At 37.6% G+C, this 19,594-nt stretch overlaps 1 protein-coding gene across 9 annotated transcripts in view; it reads right to left on the bottom strand.

Annotated features, from left to right (window-relative positions):
- MANBA (mannosidase beta) overlaps positions 1-19,594 on the bottom strand; it is a 152,790-nt gene that overhangs the window by 81,133 nt on the left and 52,063 nt on the right. For all 9 annotated transcript variants that reach the window (XR_004349994.1, XR_004349995.1, XR_004349993.1 and 6 more), the window contains 3 exons: positions 18,493-18,610; positions 16,804-16,890; positions 13,511-13,678 (listed from right to left, as the gene is read on the bottom strand). Coding sequence is in view for 1 of the 9 variants with exons in the window: in XM_032632653.1 (XP_032488544.1) it covers positions 13,511-13,678; positions 16,804-16,890; positions 18,493-18,610 (373 nt within the window). In the remaining 8 variants the exon portion in view is untranslated. The remainder of the gene's footprint in view (positions 1-13,510; positions 13,679-16,803; positions 16,891-18,492; positions 18,611-19,594) is intronic.

Raw genomic sequence — 19,594 nt, 5'->3', positions numbered from 1 at the left:
GTAGTCTTATCTGTAAAATGGAGATAATAATGGTACCTCCTTCATTGGGCTATTGTAAATGGTAAAAAAAAAAAAAAAAAAAAAAATGTGTGGAAGAGATGGCTAAGTGTCCATCAAAATTCATGTTCCCACTTCTGTCCCTGGAAAGCGGCTCGCTAACTATTTGCATCTCTGTGCGGCTACATTCTCATCCTCTTCCCCAGTCTGTAGGCAAAGGCCTAAGAGATGGTGGAGCTGGAAGATGGAAGGAGCCTGGGTCTCTAAAAGGAGGAGAGCTGCCTGCCCATAAGAAGCAACCATTGTGTAGTGTTACTGAGTAAGAAAGAAACGTTTATTATTTAAACCACTGAAACTCTGTGGTTTCTTTGTTACAGTAGCCAATATATAATTACTTAATCTAGTGTCTAGCACACAGGGAGAACTCAAAATGTTTTAATTATTATTATCTCAATTAATGAACTTACTTCCTATTTCAGTGACAAGAATCATTCATTTAGCAAGTATCTGTCAAGTGTTTATTGTGGGTCAGGTTTTTCAGCACTGCTGAGAGAGTGAGAGAGAGACAGACAGACAGACAGACAGAATCTATGGCATCATCCAGTATTAACGCATCAAATCTCTTTTGAGCATTTACTATGCACCAGGCATACAGTTTCTTCTATACACTGGAGGTTCAGCAGGGAACAAGACAGACATGCCGACTGACCTCTTAAAAGAGGAGACTGAAATCTAGTGGTGGAACCAGATGCTGAGCAAGTAATTGTAAGCGTGATGAATGTTTTAAAGGATAAGTACAGGGCTCTTCGGAAATACAAAACATGTAGAAGGCCAATAAGGCCTCTCTGAGAAATAGATTTTCAGAAAATAATTTTCTCAGCTTTTCTCCATTAGGTCTCACTTTTTCTTGGTATAACCACCCATTTTTTTCTCTTCTCATTCCTTTTCTGTCATAGGGGAAAAAAAAAAACCTTATTCTTTTCCTTCGCCAGAGTCTCTGTCTGTCCTCTGGTCATCTTTGGATTTCACTTTGGAATTAAAGCCAATAAATTATCCTCCACTCTTTTAGAAATCTCTCCACTGTCCTTTTCCCTTAGCTTAAGGGCTCCCCGCATCCTAATTTTAAAAAAGTCCCTCGATCCCTTGGAGCCCATCAGATTTCTTTACCACCCATTCCTTCCTCAGCCCCTAACACTCAATTCCTGATCATTCCACTCCACTAAAATTGTTTTTGGTTTTGTTTTTTCATAAACTACCCATGGACTTCTACTTCCCAAATAAAGCAAGAATCCCCACACTCTTCCCTCTCTGGTGAGCAAGAAATGACCTGTTTACCACACACAATTTCTGAAGTTCTCCCCACCCGTGACTGCTTGTTCACTACTCTTTCACATTCTGGTTTCTCCAAACCTTTCTGATAATTCCTTCTCCAGCTCCCCTCTCCACATTCTTAGATGGACGTCACTCTCTTCAGCCTCTCCTGTTCTATACCTTCTCCCAAGGCTGTCCCTCTCACCAATGTTCTGATTACTCCCAGACTGCTTCACCTTCACATTTCTATTTCCAATAACCAGCTCCACATTTCTACCTGGCTTGTCCTGCCCACATCTCAAATCCAATCTTTCAAAGCAGAATTCCTTATTTACTTATCCCAAACTTATTTGACTATGCTTTGTACCTTCATTAAAGGTACCCAAGTAGGAATCATCTCCAATTTCTCCCTCTGTCTCTCTCACCTCCCACACTCAGTTGCTCTGAATCAAATTTTTTTCCATCACCTCATTTCAAGCCCCACTACCTATGACCTATATGACCTTGAGCAATTAATCTTTCCAACCCTCCCATGTCTTATCTCTAAAATAAAGATTATATTTCTCACATGCCAGGGTGCTTGTAAAAATTAAGTAAATCCTACAAAGCACCTATATCATTAATATGTTAGTATATTATAATAATCATATTAGTTAATACAATAATTAGCCTATCAATGCCTGGCATATAATATTCCTAATAACTTGGAATTTTTGGTTATTATATCTGTTTTCCTTGCCTAGAATCTCTCATCCCCCTAATTCTTTGCAAGTAATAATACCAGCAAGAACATGGGTCAGATAAAATTCTTCCCCTCCCCCAAAATGTTCACTAGCTTCCCACTGTCTACTGAATGAAACCCAACTCCATAACATGATTCAAAGTCCTTTTAAGATTTGTTTCCAAACTGCCTTTTCTGTCTTTGACTCTCCACACCAATCCATGAGTCCCTTGCTTCAGGCACTGGGCACGGCTTGCTGCTTCCTATATATATACACGTGCTTTCACCTCTTTTCATCTTTACTGACATTGTTTTCCTGGCCTAAAATACCTACAGAACAATCCTTTGCCTCAAATTCTATTCCGCCTTTAAGGCTTGAATGTCACCTTTTAATTAAAAGCCTTCCCAGATCCTGCCAGTTAAAATGAATGGCTCTTCCACATGGCTGCCAACACTTTGGAACTACATTTTTCATAGCACTTCTTTCACTCTGCCCTGTAGAGCTGGTATTTCTTTCCACGTTACCTCCTGGGAGCAGACTATAAGCTCCGTGAGGATAACAGTTTCCCCATATTATCGGGAATGAGGCTTTGCTCCTAGTAATATTCAACAAATTGTGGTTGAATTTTAAAATATTGAAAAGCATGGTAAGATTATGGGTAATCAAATTTTAAACAATATTCTATTATAACGGCTTTGAAGTAGAATTGGAGAAGGCTGATCAACTGGCCTTAATCAATCAAGCTTGATTGGTTTCCCTCCATTATTCCAGATTCTTGAATAATTTGGTAAGTTGAGCCAATCAGTAAAATTACTAATGAGTCTCTGCCTAAAAATGTCCACCCATGATGATGCACTATGATTCCTTTCCATTTTTGTATCATTTCCACTTGAGGCTTGATTTTTAGTCTCAAATCTCACAGATGATTTCTTCCTAGATCATGACCTTAAATGCTTATTTGGACAAAGAGATACGTAAGATAAACCAAGAGACTGACTATTTTTAAAAAGCATGAAGTGCAAAAGAAAACTGATCATTTCATTTAGTGTGTGGATAGATCAAGTTATGGTCCTTTTCCTTCAATGCCTTATGCTTTGATATAAATAACAACAATATGATTACATAGCACTTAATCCTGTCCATCTTGAAAACCACTGGCAAACATCAATTACTGCTCACAAACTCATTTTAAAAAACATAGATTCCCTTGGGAAATTCCCTGGCAGTCCAGTGGTTAAGACCCAGTGCTTCCACTGCTGTGGACCCCGGTTTGATCCCTCATTGGGGAGCTAAGATCCTGCAAGCTGTGTGATGCAGGAAAATAAATAAATAAAGCAGTTGTCCTTGTTCAAGATGGCAACATAATTATCTTCAAAAAAAAAAAAAGATAGTTTTAAAATTAATTAATTAATTAAAATTAAAAAAAATAAAAAACATAGATCCTTCATAAGAAGGCATCACATTTCCATTTCAAAGATGGATAAGAAGTGATATACAGAAAATAATTTTTTATAAGTTCAAAAATGTAGTGTTAAAATTAGAGATTAAAGTTTGAAAGTATCTGAAGACCTATCTTGTTGAGTGAAACCAACAAGGATGATAATGATGATTAGCATTAAGTAAAAGTCTACTATGTGCCAGAGTCTGTGGCATGTACCTTCCATCCTTTATCTCACTTAATCCAAATAACATCTCTTAAGAGCTGTTAACCCTTGGCAAAATGGAGGTGAAGTAATTTGCCCAAGAATATATAGAGAGTAAGTGGTCTAGCCAGGATTTGGAGTCATGAGCTCTTAACCACTAAGCTATGAAACAAAAATCCTCAGATATTAAAGTCCAGTTCCTAAATCCATCAGATATGAAAAACATAATACCAATATGGTGAGTAACCAGATTATAAGTGTTCTGTAAATATTAATTAAAGCTTATACCATCACATTTTGCGAACAGAAAAATTTTTCATGACATATGACTTAGCATAACAGATAAGCAAAAAATTTGAACCTATGTTTTTCATAAATTCTCACTGAAGTTTCCTCACATAAATGGAATAATGCCATCATCTGGGTACATGTGAGTGCCAAAGTCACATACCATTCTTTTTAAAATATCTCTCTTCAAATTGCTTCAAGGATGTACTTCAAATATTTAAAACATCTAATTACAGATACAAAATTATAAAGATAGATTATTAAATCACATGTTAAACATTAAAGTTTTTAAAAAGCCAGATCTTTTGAAGCCATTACCACAAAAACAAACATGATGCTTCCTCTTCCTGCAAAAGAAATCCAGTTTATATTAAAATAAAGTATGTATTCATGTAGTAAATACAAGTATAATATGCCTATTAAACAAATAGTGGTGGAAAGAGAACCACCATAAAGGAAGGGCTCTAAGGTGAAGTTGGCAACAAGCTCTTTCCTAACCCTTTGCCTCTATATCACATGCCAAGATATTCATATATGATATATATCAAATTTTACTTTAGCATGTACAATTATAGAATTTTAGAAGTAGTATGTCACTCAGACTAAAATTGAAGGAATGGAAAAGGATATTCCATGCAACTGGAACCCCAAAGAAAGCTGGTGTAGCTATATTTATATCAGACAAATAGACTTTAGAATGAAGACTGTAGGGCTTCCCTGGTGGCGCGGTGGTTGAGAGTCTGCCTGCCGATGCAGGGGACATGGGTTCGTGCCCCGGTCTGGGAAGATCGCACGTGCCTCAGAGCAGCTGGACCCGTGAGCCATGGCCCATAGGAGACTGAACCAGACCTACCTGCTAGTGTTGGAGGGTCACCTGCAGAGGCAGGGGGTGGCTGTGGCTCACTACAGGGACAAGGACACTAGCAGCAGAAGTTCTAGGAAGTACTCCCTGGCGTGAGCCCTCCCAGAGTCCACCATTACCCCACTAAAGAGCCTGTCAGTGTCAGTGCTGGGTCGCCTCAGGTCAACCAACCAACAGGGAGGAAACCAGCCCCACCCATCAGCAGAAAAGCAGGTTAAAGTTTTACTGAGCTCTGCCCACCAGGGCAACACCCAACTCTATCCACCACCAGTCCCTCCCATCAGGAAGCTTGCACAAGCGTCTTAGATAGCCTCATCCACCAGAGGGCAGACAGCAGAAGCAAGAAGAACTACAGTCCTGCAGCCTGTGGAACATAAACCACATTCACAGAAAGACAGACAAGATGAAAAGGCAGAGGGCTATGTACCAGATGAAGGAACAAGATAAAACCCCAGAGAAACAACTAAATGAAGTGGAGATAGGCAACCTTCCAGAAAAAGAATTCAGAAAAATGATAGTGAAGATGATCCAGGACCTCAGAAAAAGAATGGAGGCAAAGATCGAGAAGATGCAAGAAATGTCTCACAAGGACTTTGAAGAATTAAAGAACAAACACCTAGAAGAACTAAAGGACAAAACAGAGATGAACAACACAATAACTGAAATGAAAAATATACTAGAAGGAATCAATAGCAGAATAACTGAGGCAGAAGAATGGATAAGTGACTTGGAAGACAGAACGGTGGAATTCACTGCTGTGGAAAAGAATAAAGACAAAAGAATGAAAAGAAATGAAGACAGCCTAAGAGACCTCTGGGACAACATTTAACACACCAACATTCACATTATAGGGGTTCCAGAAGGAGAAGAGAGACAGAAAAGGACCTGAGAAAATATTTGAAAAGATTATAGTTGAAAACTTCCCTAACATGGGAAAGGAACTAGCCACCCAAGTCCAGGAAGCACAGAGAGTCCCAGGAGGATAAACCCAAGGAGAAACACGCCGAGACACACAGTAATCAAATTGACAAAAATTGAAGACAAAGAAAAATTATTAAAAGCAACAAGGGGAAAATGATAAATAACGTACAAGGGAACTCCCATAAGGTTAACAGCTGATTTCTCAGCAGAAACTCTACAAGCCAGAAGGGAGTGGCACCATATATTTACAGTGATGAAAGGGAAGAACCTATAACCAAGATTACTCTACCCAGCAAGGATCTCAGATTTGATGGAGAAATCAAAAGCTTTACAGACAAGCAAAAGCTAAGAGAATTCAGCACCACCAAACCAGCTCAAAAGCAAATGCTAAAGGAACTTCTCTAAGTGGGAAACACAAGAGAATAAAAGGACCTACAAAAACAAACCCAAAACAATTAAGAAAATTGTAATAGGAACATACATATTGATAATTACCTTAAATGTGAATGGATTAAGTGCTCCAAACAAAAGACATAGGCTTGCTGAATGGATATAAAAACAAGACCTATATATATGCTATCTACAAGAGACCCACTTCAGACCTAGGGACACATACAGACTGAAAGTGGGGGAACGGAAAAAGATATTCCATGCCAACGGAAATCAAAAGAAAGCTGGAGTAGCAATACTCATATCGACGAAATAGACTTTAAAATAAAGACTGTAACAAGAGACAAGGAAGGACAGTACATACTGATCAAGGGATCAATCCAAGAAGAAGATATAACAATTATAAATATCTATGCACCCAACATAGGAGCACCTCAATACATAAGGCAAATGATAACAGTTGTAAAAGAGGAAATCAACAGTAACACAATAGTGGGGGACTTTAACACCCCATTCATACCAATGGACAGATCATCAAGACAGAAAATTAATAAGGAAACACAAACTTTAAATGACACAATAGACCAGATAGATTTGATATTTATAGGACATTCCATCCAAAAACAGCAGATTACACTTTCTTCTCAAGTGCACATGGAACATTCTCCAGGATAGATCACATCTTGGGTCACAAATCAAGCCTCAGTAAATTTAAGAAAATTGAAATCACATCAAGCATCTTTTCTGACCACAATTCTAGGAGATTAGAAATGAATTACAGGGAAAAAAACATAAAGCACACAAACACATGGAGGCTAAACAATATGTTACTAAATAATCAAGAGGTCACTGAAGAAATCAAAGAGGATATCAAAAAATACCTAGAGACAAATGACGACAAAATCACGACGATCCAAAAGCTATGAGATGCAGCAAAAGTACTTCTAAGAGGGAAGTTTATAGCAATACAATCCTACCTCAAGAAACAAGAAAAATCTCAAATAAACAATCTAACCTCATATATAAAGGAACTAGAGAAAAAAAGAATAAACAAAACCCAAAGTTAGTAGAAGGAAAGAAACCATTATGATCAGAGTAGAAATAAATGAAATAGAAACAAAGAAAACAATAGCAAAGATCAATAAAACTAAAAGCTGGTTCTTTGAAAAGATAAAATTGATAAACCTTTAGCCAGATTCATCAAGAAAAAGAGGGAGAAGACTCACATCAATAAAATTAGAAATATAAAAGGAGAAGTTACAACAGACACCGCAGAAATACAAAGTGTTATAAAAGAATAGTACAAGGAACTCTATGCCAATAAAATGGACAACCTGGAAGAAATGGACAAATTCTTAGAAGGATGTAACCTTCCAAGACTGAACCATGAAGAAATAGAAAATAAGAAAAGACCAATCACAAGTAATGAAATTGAAACTGTGATTAAAAATCTTCCAACAAACAAAAGTCCAGGACCAGATGGCTTCACAGGTGAATTCTATCAAACATTTAGAGAAGAGCTAACACCCACCTTTCTCAAACTCTTCCAAAAAACTGCAGAGGAAGGAACACTCCCAAATTCATGCTATGAGGTCACCATCACCCTGATACCAAAACCAGACAAAGATACTACAAGAAAAGAAAATTACAGACCAATATCACTGATGGATATAGATGCAAAAATCCTCAACAAAATACTAGCAAACAGAATCCAACAACACATTAAAAGGATCACACACCATGATCAAGTGGGATGTATCCCAGGGATGCAAGGATTCTTCAACATATGCAAATCAATCGGTGTGATACACCATATTAACAAATTGAAGAATAAAAACCATATGATCATCTCAATAGACGCAGAAAAAGCTTTTGACAAAATTCAACACCCATTTATGATAAAAACTCTCCAGAAAGTGGGCATAGAGGGAAGCTACCTCAACATAATAAAGGCGATATACAACAAACCCACAGCAAACATCATTCTCAGTTGTGAAAAGCTGAAAGCATTTCCTCTAAGATCAGGAACGAGACAAGGATGTCCACTCTCACCACTATTATTCAATAACGTTTTGGAAGTCCTAGCCATGGCAATCAGAGAGGAAAAAGAAGTAAAAGGAATACAAATTGGAAAAGAAGAAGTAAAACTGTCACTGTTTGCAGATGACATGATACTATACATAGAGAATCCTAAAGATGCCACCAGAAAACTACGAGACTTAATCAATGAATTTGGTAAAGTTGCAGGATACAAAATTAATGCACAGAAATCTCCTGCATTCCTATACACTAACAACAAAAGATCAGAAAGGGAAATTAAGGAAACAATCCCATTCACCATTGCAACAAACAGAATAAAATACCTAGCAATAAACCTACATAAGGAGGTAAAGACCTGTACTCAGAAAACTATAAGACACTGATGAAAGAAATCAAAGATGGCACAAACAGATGGAGAGATATACCATGTTCTTGGATTGGAAGAATCAATATTGTGAAAATGACTATACTACCCAAAGCAATCTACAGTTTCAATGCAATCCCTATCAAATTACCAATGGCATTTTTCACAGAACTAGAACAAAAAATTTTACAATTTGTATGGAGATACAAAAGACTCCGAATAGCCAAAGCAATCTTGAGAAAGAAAAATGGAGCTGGAGGAATCAGACTCCCTGACTTCAGACTACACTACAAAACTACAGTAATCAAGACAATATGGTACTGGCACACAAACAGAAATATAATCAATGGAAATGGATAGAAAGCCCAGAGATAAACCCATGAATCTATGGTCAACTCATCTATGACAAATGAGGCAAGGATATGTAATGGAGAAAAGACAGTCTCTTCAATAAGTGGTGCTGGGAACACTGGACAGCTATATGTAAAAGAATGAAATTAGAACACCCCCTAACACCATACACAAAAATAAACTCAAGATGGATGAAAGACCTAAATGTAAGACCGGACACTAAAAAACTCTTAGAGGAAAACATAGGAAGAACACTCTATGACATAAATCACAGCAAGACCTTTTTTGACCCACCTCCTAGAGTAATGGAAATAAAAGCAGAAATAAACAAATGGGACCTAATGCAGCTTAAAAGCTTTTTCACAGTAAAGGAAACTATAAACAAGATGAAAAGACAACCCTCAGAATGGGAGAAAATAATTGAAAACAAATGAACAGACAAAGGATTAATCTCCAAAATATACAAATAGCTCATGCAGCTCAATATCAAAAAAACAAACAACTCAATCCAAAAATGGGTGGAAGACCTAAATAGACATTTCTACAAAGAAGATATACAGACGGCCAAGAGGCAAATGAAAAGCTGCTCAACACCACTAATAGAGAAATGCAAATCGAAACTACAATGAGGTATCACCTCACACCAGTTAGAGTGGACATCATCAGAAAATCTACAAACAACAAATGCTGGAGAGGGTGTGGAGAAAACCCTCTTGTACTGCTGGGAATGTAAATTGATACAGCCACTATGGAGAACAGTATAGGGGTTCCTTCAAAAACTACAAATAGAATTACTGTTTGATCCAGAAATCCTGGGCACATATCCAGACACAACTATAATTCAAAAAGACACATGCAACCCTATAGCCAAGACATGGAAACAACCTAAACGTCCATCAACAGATAAATGGATAAAGAAGATGTGGTATAGATATACAATGGAATACTACTCAGCCATAAAAAAGAATGAAATAATGCCATTTGCAGCAACATGGACACAACCAGAGATTATCATACTAAGTGAAGTAAGTCAGAAAGCGAAAGACAAATACCATTATGTTATCACTTAAATGTAGTATCTAATACAAATGAACCTATCTACAAAACAGAAACAGAATCAAGGACATAGAGAACAGACTTGTGGTTGCCAAGGGGAAGGGGGGTGGGGGAGGGGTGGACTGGGAGTTTGAGGTTAGCAGATGCAAACTATTATATATAGGATGGATAAACAACAAGGTCCTACTGTATAGCACAGGGAACTATATTCAACATCCTATGATAAACCATAAAGGAAAAATATTTTAAAAAGAATGTGTATATATGTATAACTGAATCACTTTGCTGTAGAGCAGAAATTAATACAACATTGTAAATCAGCTATACTTCAATGAAAAAATAAATTAAAATAAAATCTATGCCCCGCAAAGGCACTAGGCCCAGACAGACTGTTACATGGAATTTGTCTCAATAAAACAAATAATCTCTATTTTATTCCTAGATATTAAAAAGGAAAAGGCCCCTAACTCATTCTGCGAGGTGAGCACAAACACATACACACCAAATGCTACAAGCTGGCTTCTATGGGCCAAATCTTTCTTGCCAATTATGTTTAGATAGCATTTTTTAATGCTGAATATAAATGTTATGAGACCCAACATCCATTCTCCTATTACCACAGTCCCCTATTCTCTCTTTGTGAACCTCATCTACTCCACTTGACTCAACTTTTTAAAACAAATTTGGCTCCTCTGGGCATTTGAGTTTACAATTCTTACCACATACCAATTTCACTTGTGAATATGAAACTTTAAATTCTACCAAAATCTTAGCAAATCAAATCTAGTAGAGCAAAAGAACAAGGCATTATAACTAAACAGAGCTTAGATTACAACTAGCTTATCATTAGAAAATTAATTCACAGTAGTCAGTATATTAATATATTAAAGAACCAAAAAATGGGGGAAAAAAGAAGTGGTATATCAATGAATCATTTAATACAGAGATTCTCAGGCTTTGGGGATCCATGGATGGGCTCCAAAGAGTCCATGACAACTTGCAATTCTAAGCACAATATTGGTATATGGGTGGCGAGTTTCACAGACACATTAATTCTCAAAGAAGTCCACAATTCATGAATCCTTTCATGTGTGGCAGCATTATAATAGACTACTCTGAATTAAAATGATACTGCTGAAGGCCACGCTAAAAACAGGACAGAAGAATATACAATATCAATATTCATACTGATCCATTTTTAAGACAGATTCTTAAATTCGACTTCATTAAAAAGCATGACAGGCGTACAATTGTTACTACAAATTGAATGTTTCTGGTAACCCTGCATCAAGCAAGTCTATCAGTGCCATTTCCAACAGCATTTGCTCATTCTGTATCTGTGTCACATTTTGGTAATTTATGCAGTAATTCAAATTTTTAACTATTATACTTGTTATGGTGATCTGTAATCAGTGATCTTTGAAATTATTATTGTAATTGTTTTGTGGCGCCACAAAGCCATCCATATAAGATGGCAAACTTAATCCATACGTGTTGTGTGCGTTCTGACTGCTCCACTAACCAACCATTCCCCCATCTCCCTCCCTCCAAACCTCCCTGTTCCCTGAGACACACAGTATTGAAAGTAGGCCAATTTCGTGTTCAAGTGAAAGGAAGAGTACGGGTCTCTCATTTAAAGCAAAAGCTAGAAATGATTAAGCTTAGCGAGGAAGGCACGTCAAAACCCAAGATAGGCCCAAAGCGAGGCCTCTTTCACCAGGCAGTTAGCCAAGTTGTGAATGCAAAGGAAAAATTCTTGAAAAAAATAAGAAGTGCTACTCCAGTGAACACATGAAGGATAAGAAAGCAAAACAGCCTTATTGCTGATACGGAGAAGTCCTGGATAGAAGATCAAAACAGCCACAGACTCTCTTAAGCCAAAGCCTATTCCAGAGCAGGGCCCTAACTCTCTTCACTTCTATGAAGGCTGAGAGAGGTGAGGAAGCTGCAGAAGAAATGTTTGAAGCCAGCAGAGGTTGGTTCATGAGATTTAAGGAAAGACGCCGTCTCCGTAACATCAAAGAGCAAAGTGAAGCAGCAAGTGCTGACGTAGAAGCTGCAGCAAGTTATCTAGAAGATCTAGCTAAGATCATTTAAAAAGGGGGCTACACTCAACAACAGACTTTCAACGTAGGAAACAGCCTTCTATTGGAAGAAGACACCATCTAGGGCTTTCACAGCTAAGGAGAAATGAATGCCTGGCTTCAAAGCTTCACAGGACAAGCTGACTCTCTTGTTAAGGGCTACTGTACTTGGCTTTAAGTTGCTCATTTAGCAATATGCCTGATTTTACCATTCTGAAAATCTGAGGACCCTGAAAGATGATGCTCAATCTACTCTGCCTGTCTCTATCAACGGCACAACAAAGCCTATATGACAGCACAGCTGTTTACAGCATGGTTTGCTGAATATTTTAAAACCACTGTTGAGACCTATTGCTCAGAAAAAAGAGATTTCTTTCAAAATAGGACTGCTCATTGGCAACACACCTGGTTACCCGAGAGCTCTGATGGAGATGTACAACAAGATTAACGATGTTTTCATGCCTCCTAACACAACATCCATTCTGCAGCCGTGGATCAAGGAGTAATTTTGACTTTCAAGTGTTATTATTTAAGAAATACACTTTGTAAGGCTATAGCTAGAAATTCCTCTACTGGATCTGGGCAAATTCAACTGAAAACCTTTTGGAAAGGATTCACCATTCTAGATACCATGAAGAACATTCATGATTCATGGGAAGAGGTCAAAGTATCAACATGCACAGGAGTTTGGAAGAAGTTGATTCCAGCCCTCATGGATGACTTGAGGGGTTCAAGACTCCAGTGGAGGAAGAAACAGCAGGTGTGGTGGAAATAGCAAGAGAACCAGAATTAGAAGTGGAGCCTGAAGATGTGACAGAATTGCTTCAATCTCATGATAAAACCTGAACAGATAAGGAGTTGCTTCCTACAGTTGAGCAAACAAAAGGGTTTCTTGAGATGGAATCTACTCCTGGTGAAGATGCTGTAAAGACTGTTGAAATGGTAACAAAGAATTGAGAACATCACATAAATTTAGTTGATAAAGCAATGGCAGAGTTTCAGAGAATTGACTCCAGTTTTGAAAGAAGTTTTACTGTGGGTAAAATGCTATCAAACAGCCTTGCCTGCTACAGAAAAACAGCTCCTAAAAGGAAGAGTCGATCGATGTGGCAAACTTGGTCGCTGTCTCATTTTGAGAAATTCCCACGGCCACCCCAGCCCTCAGCAGCCACCACCCTGATCAGTCGGCAGCATCAACATCGAGGCACAGCCCTCTAGCAGCAAAGAAATTATGACTCGCTAAAGGCTCAGATAATGATTAGCAATTTTTACCAATGAAGTATTTTTTAAATTAAGGTAGGTACATTGTTTTTTAAGACATAATGCTATTGTACACTTAATAGACTACAGTATAGTGTAAACATAACTTTTCTATGCACTGGGAAACCAAAAATTCATGTGACTAGCTTTATCGCAATATTCTCTCTATTGTGGTATCTGGAACTGAACCTGCAACATCTCCAAGGTATGTCTGAACTTACTTCGAAGACGATCCTTCGGATGGTTTTCACATACAGTGTCACATAATCATCGATGTAGGTAGACAGGTTGCTGGACTGTATATCATACCAATTCAACACCAGCGCTGCTTCATTTTCATTATTTCCACTCCATGTGATGACGGAGGGATGAGATTTCAGTCTCCTGACCTAAAATTGAAGAAAACATAAAATAATTTTCAAATGCTCAACATAAGAGAGCTCAGAGCTGTAATTACTCATAAAGTTATAGCCACTGTCTTTCTGCACATGTATTTTTACGTGCCAGGAACTCATCAGAAAATGAGCAGTAATGTTACATGGGGGAAGACATTTTAAGAAAGCACTGAGCTTCTTTTTATCTAGATTTTATAAACATTGAGAAAACAGGGTTCCTCTTCTCGCCATATAACTAAAGAAAATGTAATCCCTTTCATTAAAAGAGAAAAATAAATCAACCTCATCGTTATCTGACTTGCCACAAAAAGGTTCTAAGAAATACAAAAGGCAGGAGACGTTACATTACAGGGCTTAGCTTGTCAAGAGCAAGTTGGAGTTTTCTGTGAAGAAACAAACGAGGCAGAACAAACACTACTGCTGAGAGAGGGACTGAAGTTCCCACACAGTTTCCACCAAGATCAGAAAACCAGGACAGTTAGAGAGGGTTTTAAAAGCAAGTGAGTACCAGAGACACTCTGAAAGTTAAGGACAAATATATGGAATATTCTAAAGGAAAAAAGATTAGGACATCAAGAGGCTGTCCCCTGAAATAACTATCAGTGTCCTGTCTTAAGAAATCAACTGGACTTCCCTGGTGGCACAGTGGTTAAGAATCCGCCTGCCAATGCAGGAGACACGGGTTCAAGCCCTGGTCCGGGAAGATCCCACATGCTGCGGAGTAACTGGGCCCGTGCGACAAAATTACTGAGCCTGTGCTCTACAGCCCGCGAGCCACAACTACATGTAAGTCACTGAATATATCTAAACATAGAAGAAGAAATTAGGGAATCTGAAAATCCTGCCTGCCTTAAGAGTTGAGGTCTGAGTGAACTGGGCTCACTGCCAGCCCTACATAAAGGTGAAAGGATCCAGTTGTTCTGATACACTGGAAGATGTAGCCCAACAGAAGAAGGCAATTAAACCTCTTTGCCAACAACAGAGTGAGTCAACGGTCAAGAGAAATTCTTTTCAAACATGTTTTAGCAATATAACCTCATTGGTATTTATAGCTTCTCTTGCACTGTAATGGATGATTACGTGATGGAGCCCAGCTGATGTTCTCTCCGTGGTCTCCATTCAATATGCTAAGTAACCCATACATGAAGTAGAGATGCAGTAAGAATATCTTAAAGAGATATATCTCATTAAAAAAATTAAAGTCTTGTGTTTTTTCTTAACCAGTCTTATAAACAGTATTTCCTTATTTGCCTCTGTATATGTCCACGTAAGTGAGGGCTGTGACCAACTGTGACAGGCATGTTTATGGTACTGATGAAAACACAAATACAGATACTGAAGAGACAAAAAGCTTCAGTGACTCTGTGCTACACACACCCTTCGAATTGACCTAGAATTTTCTGGTGAGCTTTACTTTAAAATTTTAATAAACTCTGCATTAAAAAGTTCTCCTCTTTAAAATATATAAAAGAACTGAAAACACATAGATATCACACTTTACTTGTGTGAAAGAAAATTAAAAATAAAACTGACATGTTTACAACCTACATAACTATAATTAATATTTTAAAAGTTATTCATTCGTCCATCCATCTATACATCTGAGGAATAATACAGCCAGATCATGGGGACATACAGGGAGGAACACGCCCTAGGCCTCAGGGATATTATAATTTTGATGCAGTGACAAAATATTGAAAACGTAATTTCAAGTGTTATGTATGTCACAAAGGGAAAATGACCTAATCTAGACTTGCAGACATAGAAAGCTTTTTCCCAGAGAGTCATGCCCAAGGTGAGATGGGCCAGAAAAACATGAGTGAGGTGGTCCACAGGAGAGGGTAATAGAGAAGGCGCTCCGGGGCACAGAGAGTACGGGGAAAATGGCGCTTGATGAGGCTGGAGAGGGAGGCTGAGACAGGATAGTGCATGGTGAGGACCTTTAATTTTATCTGGAGGGCTCTGAGCAAGGGATGATTCAATGTTCATTTTCTAAACTTCAGAAAACTACAGAAAACAAATTATGACATGGTGAACTATTATAAGGCAATCACACTTATAACACACAATCCAGCTAAAGACAGAAAACTTTACCAAGCACCCCAGAAGCCCTCATGTACCCCTTCCTAATCGTAGCCCCTCCTTCCTTCCAAAAGTAACCACTATCTTGAATGTTATAATAATCTTTTTTTTTCATTTCTTTTGGGTTTTCACACAAAAATACATTCACAGACACTCTAATTACGAACTTGTGGATTTTAACATACTTGATGGATTTCGATCCACTGACATTCTTATCCTTATTGAATTTCAAGTTGTCCCACTTTTGGTTGGTCAGAGTCTCATCAAAGTTCTTTTAACATATCTTTGATAGCTTTCTTGTTATTGGTATGCCAAAATATTTCAGGATCATCTAGTATATTTCCTGTCCCAGACTTGGTATCAGCCATTTCTCTAAGAACCCTTCTCTTAGTGGGATTATTTCAATATAAGAATGCTCAATATGACTAGGTTGTTCACTGTTTCTAGGTCTTTTCAGCAGACAGAGCTAGGATATAATCACTTCTTTGCATTCATAGATCTATAAATATAAAAGTGTTTATATGTGGAATGTAAAAGAAATCAAGGAGTCAAGAATCACTTAAAATTTTTGACCTGAGAAATTCAAACACTGGCATCACCATTTACTGAGGTGGGGAAAACTGCAAGAAAAGCAAGTCTGGGGAAGGTAATATAAGTTTGGTTTGGACATGTTACATTTGAGATTCCTATTAGACCTCCAAGTCGAGGCACCAAGTAGGCAGCTGGATAATAAGAATGAGGAATTCAGCAGATAAGTCAGGGCCAGGAATAAATCTGACAGTCATCAGCCAATAGGAAGAGTTAAAGTCATGAGACTGGGTGGAATCGCCTAGGTAGTCAATTACCTGACTGATTTTTTTCATGGGATTTAGTAAAGAGAACAACAAAAAGAAACAAGGAGAAGAAACTAAACACAACACTGTAAGTCAACTATATTTAAATAAAATTTTTTTAAAAAGAAGAAACAAGGAGAGGTTTAACAAAAGGCAGAACTAACTCTTAAGCCTTTACTTCTACTTGAAATGGTAATAACATACCTGGTAAGCAACTTCTGCTCTCACTGAATCCATGAAATCCTGATCAGTTGGGTAAAGCGCACAGGCAAACATAAAATCCTGCCATACCTATCAAATCAAATAAAAGGCAATATAGCACTTCCATAGATTTTACTGCACAGAAAGAAATTCTTCATTCTGAACTTTGGGCATTATCTTTCATGCAAATGAAAAATCAACTTAGCCCGATGCATGTGATCATTTGAGCATCACAAAGCATGAGGCACTGAGAAAGGCACTCACAGACTCTCTGGAACTACAGGGAAACCTGAGAAGAGAAAATGTTAGGCAGGCAGAAAAGAAAAAGAAGAAAAGGGAATTCAAATAATGAAACAGCGCTTGTGCTGAGGGGAATATGAAATTCAGTAAGAAGCTTTCTCCCAACCCCTCCTCACTCCTGATTCACTCTGATTTTCACCAGGAATTTGGTACTGAGTGATGGCCCAGACTGTTAAGAAACATATTTTGTTTATAAAGGAATTAACTTCATGGCCAAAAGGATTACTACATGGACAGTTTAGAAATGAAACCACTTAAGTGCATTGCTAGGGAGGCCATTACGACGCAGTAGTTGGCCTGACTCAGAACTTCAGTTCCACCATATACCCACTGTGTGAGTTTGGGCTAGTTAACTTCTCCACGTGTCAGTTTTCCTACCTGTAAAATGGGGATAGAGAACAACAGTAACTACCTCATAGAGTGGGCATGAAGCTAAAATAAAATAATAGCTGCAGAGCACTGAGAACAACGCCTGGAATATTACAGAATATTGTCACATCACCATGATCATGAGCATTGTCAATATTATTAAAATTACTACTCTGCTATGAAGTGCTTTATATTTTAGAACTGTAATACTAGAACTAAAAGACTATATTTCCTTTGCTTAACCCTCACCAATGCAAACTATGTTCAGAGTACTTAATGACAATATTAAGCACAGCTATTAAAATTTAATTTTATCATTTTTCTTCTCTCTAGGTCTTGTTAGATCTCCTTAAAGTTAAAACTTTTTAATATTTTATTTTATGTTTTATGCTTACCCTCCTACCACAAAGATAATTACAAAGAAAATATAGATATATGCTTAGATATAACCAATATGCAGAATGTCTATCATTTAAAATAATTATGATATTCACTATCAACTATGGCTCAGGGTTTGCGAGATGCCATTTATTCCTTTGCAGAAAAGTGGAACATCATTCCTGGCTCTGAGAAAAGAAGGAATGGGCTATGATATCACTTATACGTGGGATCTAAAAGATGACACAAATGAATTCATTTATGAGACAGAAACACAGACATAGAAAACAAACTTATGATTATCAAAGGGGAAGGAGCTGGGAAAGGATAAATTAGGAGTTTGGGATTAGCAGATACAAACTACTATATATAAAATAGATAAACAACAAGGTCCTACTGTATAGCATAGAGAACTATATTCAATATCCTGTAATAAACCATAAAGGAAAAGAATATGCATATATATGTATAACTCAATCACTTCACTGTACACCTGAAACTAGCATAACATTGTAAATCAACTACACTTCAATGAAAAAAAAAACACAAAGGAATAGGCAATATCACCCACTCAGAACACTGGAGGTCAAACTGAGGATACAGTAACAAATCAACAAAGAAAATAATGAGCTGTCAATTACTCACCATTATTCCTAGTTCATCACAGAGTTCATAGAATTCATCCTGCTCATAAATTCCTCCTCCCCAAACCCGGAGAGCATTCATGTTAGCATCCACAACAGACTGCAAAAGGAGCCGTAATCTACAGAAGAAGTTTTAAAAACAAATGCCAATTTGAAACCTTGGGGAGGTTAAAAGAAAATAAATAAATAAATAAAACCACATTGTGGTTGATAAACACATTTCAAATAGCTGTTAGAAGGACACATTTTTAAATTATGATGGTTTGGATACAACCCTAAGTGAAGAAAGGGAGACGAAATTATATACACATTAACTGTAACCACATTAAATAAACAAACCTACAGAAAAATTATGGGTGAAATCTTTTCTCTGCCTTCCAAATTTCAGTCATGCTATTACACTATTTTTAAAACAAAATTTTTGTTTGTTTTCTTTTTGTTTTTTCTATATGTATTTTTTGAATATCTTTATTGGGATATAAATGCTTCACAATGTTGTGTTAGTTTCTGTTGTACAACAAAGTGAATCAGCTATAAGTATACATATATTCCCATATCCCCTCCCTCTTGAGCCTCCCTCCCACCCTCCCTATCCCACCCCTCTAGGTCAACACAAAGCATTGAGCTGATTTCCCGGTGCTATGCAGCTGCTTCCCACTAGCTATTTTACATTTGGTAGTGTATATATGTCAATGCTACTCTCCCACTTCATCCCAGCTTGCCCTTCACCCCCTGTGTCCTCAAGTCAGTTCTCTACGTCTGCGTCTTTATTCCTGCCCTGCCACTAGGTTCATCAATACCGTTTCTTTAGATTCCATATATGTGCATTAGCATACAGTATTTGTTTTTCTCTTTCTGAATTACTTCACTCTGTATGACAGACTCTAGGTCCATCCACCTCATTACAAATAACTCAATTTTGTTCCTTTTTATGGCTGAGTAATATTCCATTGTATATATGTGCCACATCTTCTTCATCCATTCATCTGTCGATGGACACTTAGGTTGCTTCCATGTCCTGGCTATTGTAAACAGAGCTGCAATGGATATTGTGGTACACGACTCTTTTTGAATTACGGTTTTCTCAGGGTATGTGCTCAGTA

Source organism: Phocoena sinus, chromosome 5 (assembly GCF_008692025.1).
Source record: "Phocoena sinus isolate mPhoSin1 chromosome 5, mPhoSin1.pri, whole genome shotgun sequence".
Taxonomy (NCBI): domain Eukaryota; kingdom Metazoa; phylum Chordata; class Mammalia; order Artiodactyla; family Phocoenidae; genus Phocoena; species Phocoena sinus.
This window is presented reverse-complemented; position numbering and strand designations above follow the sequence as displayed.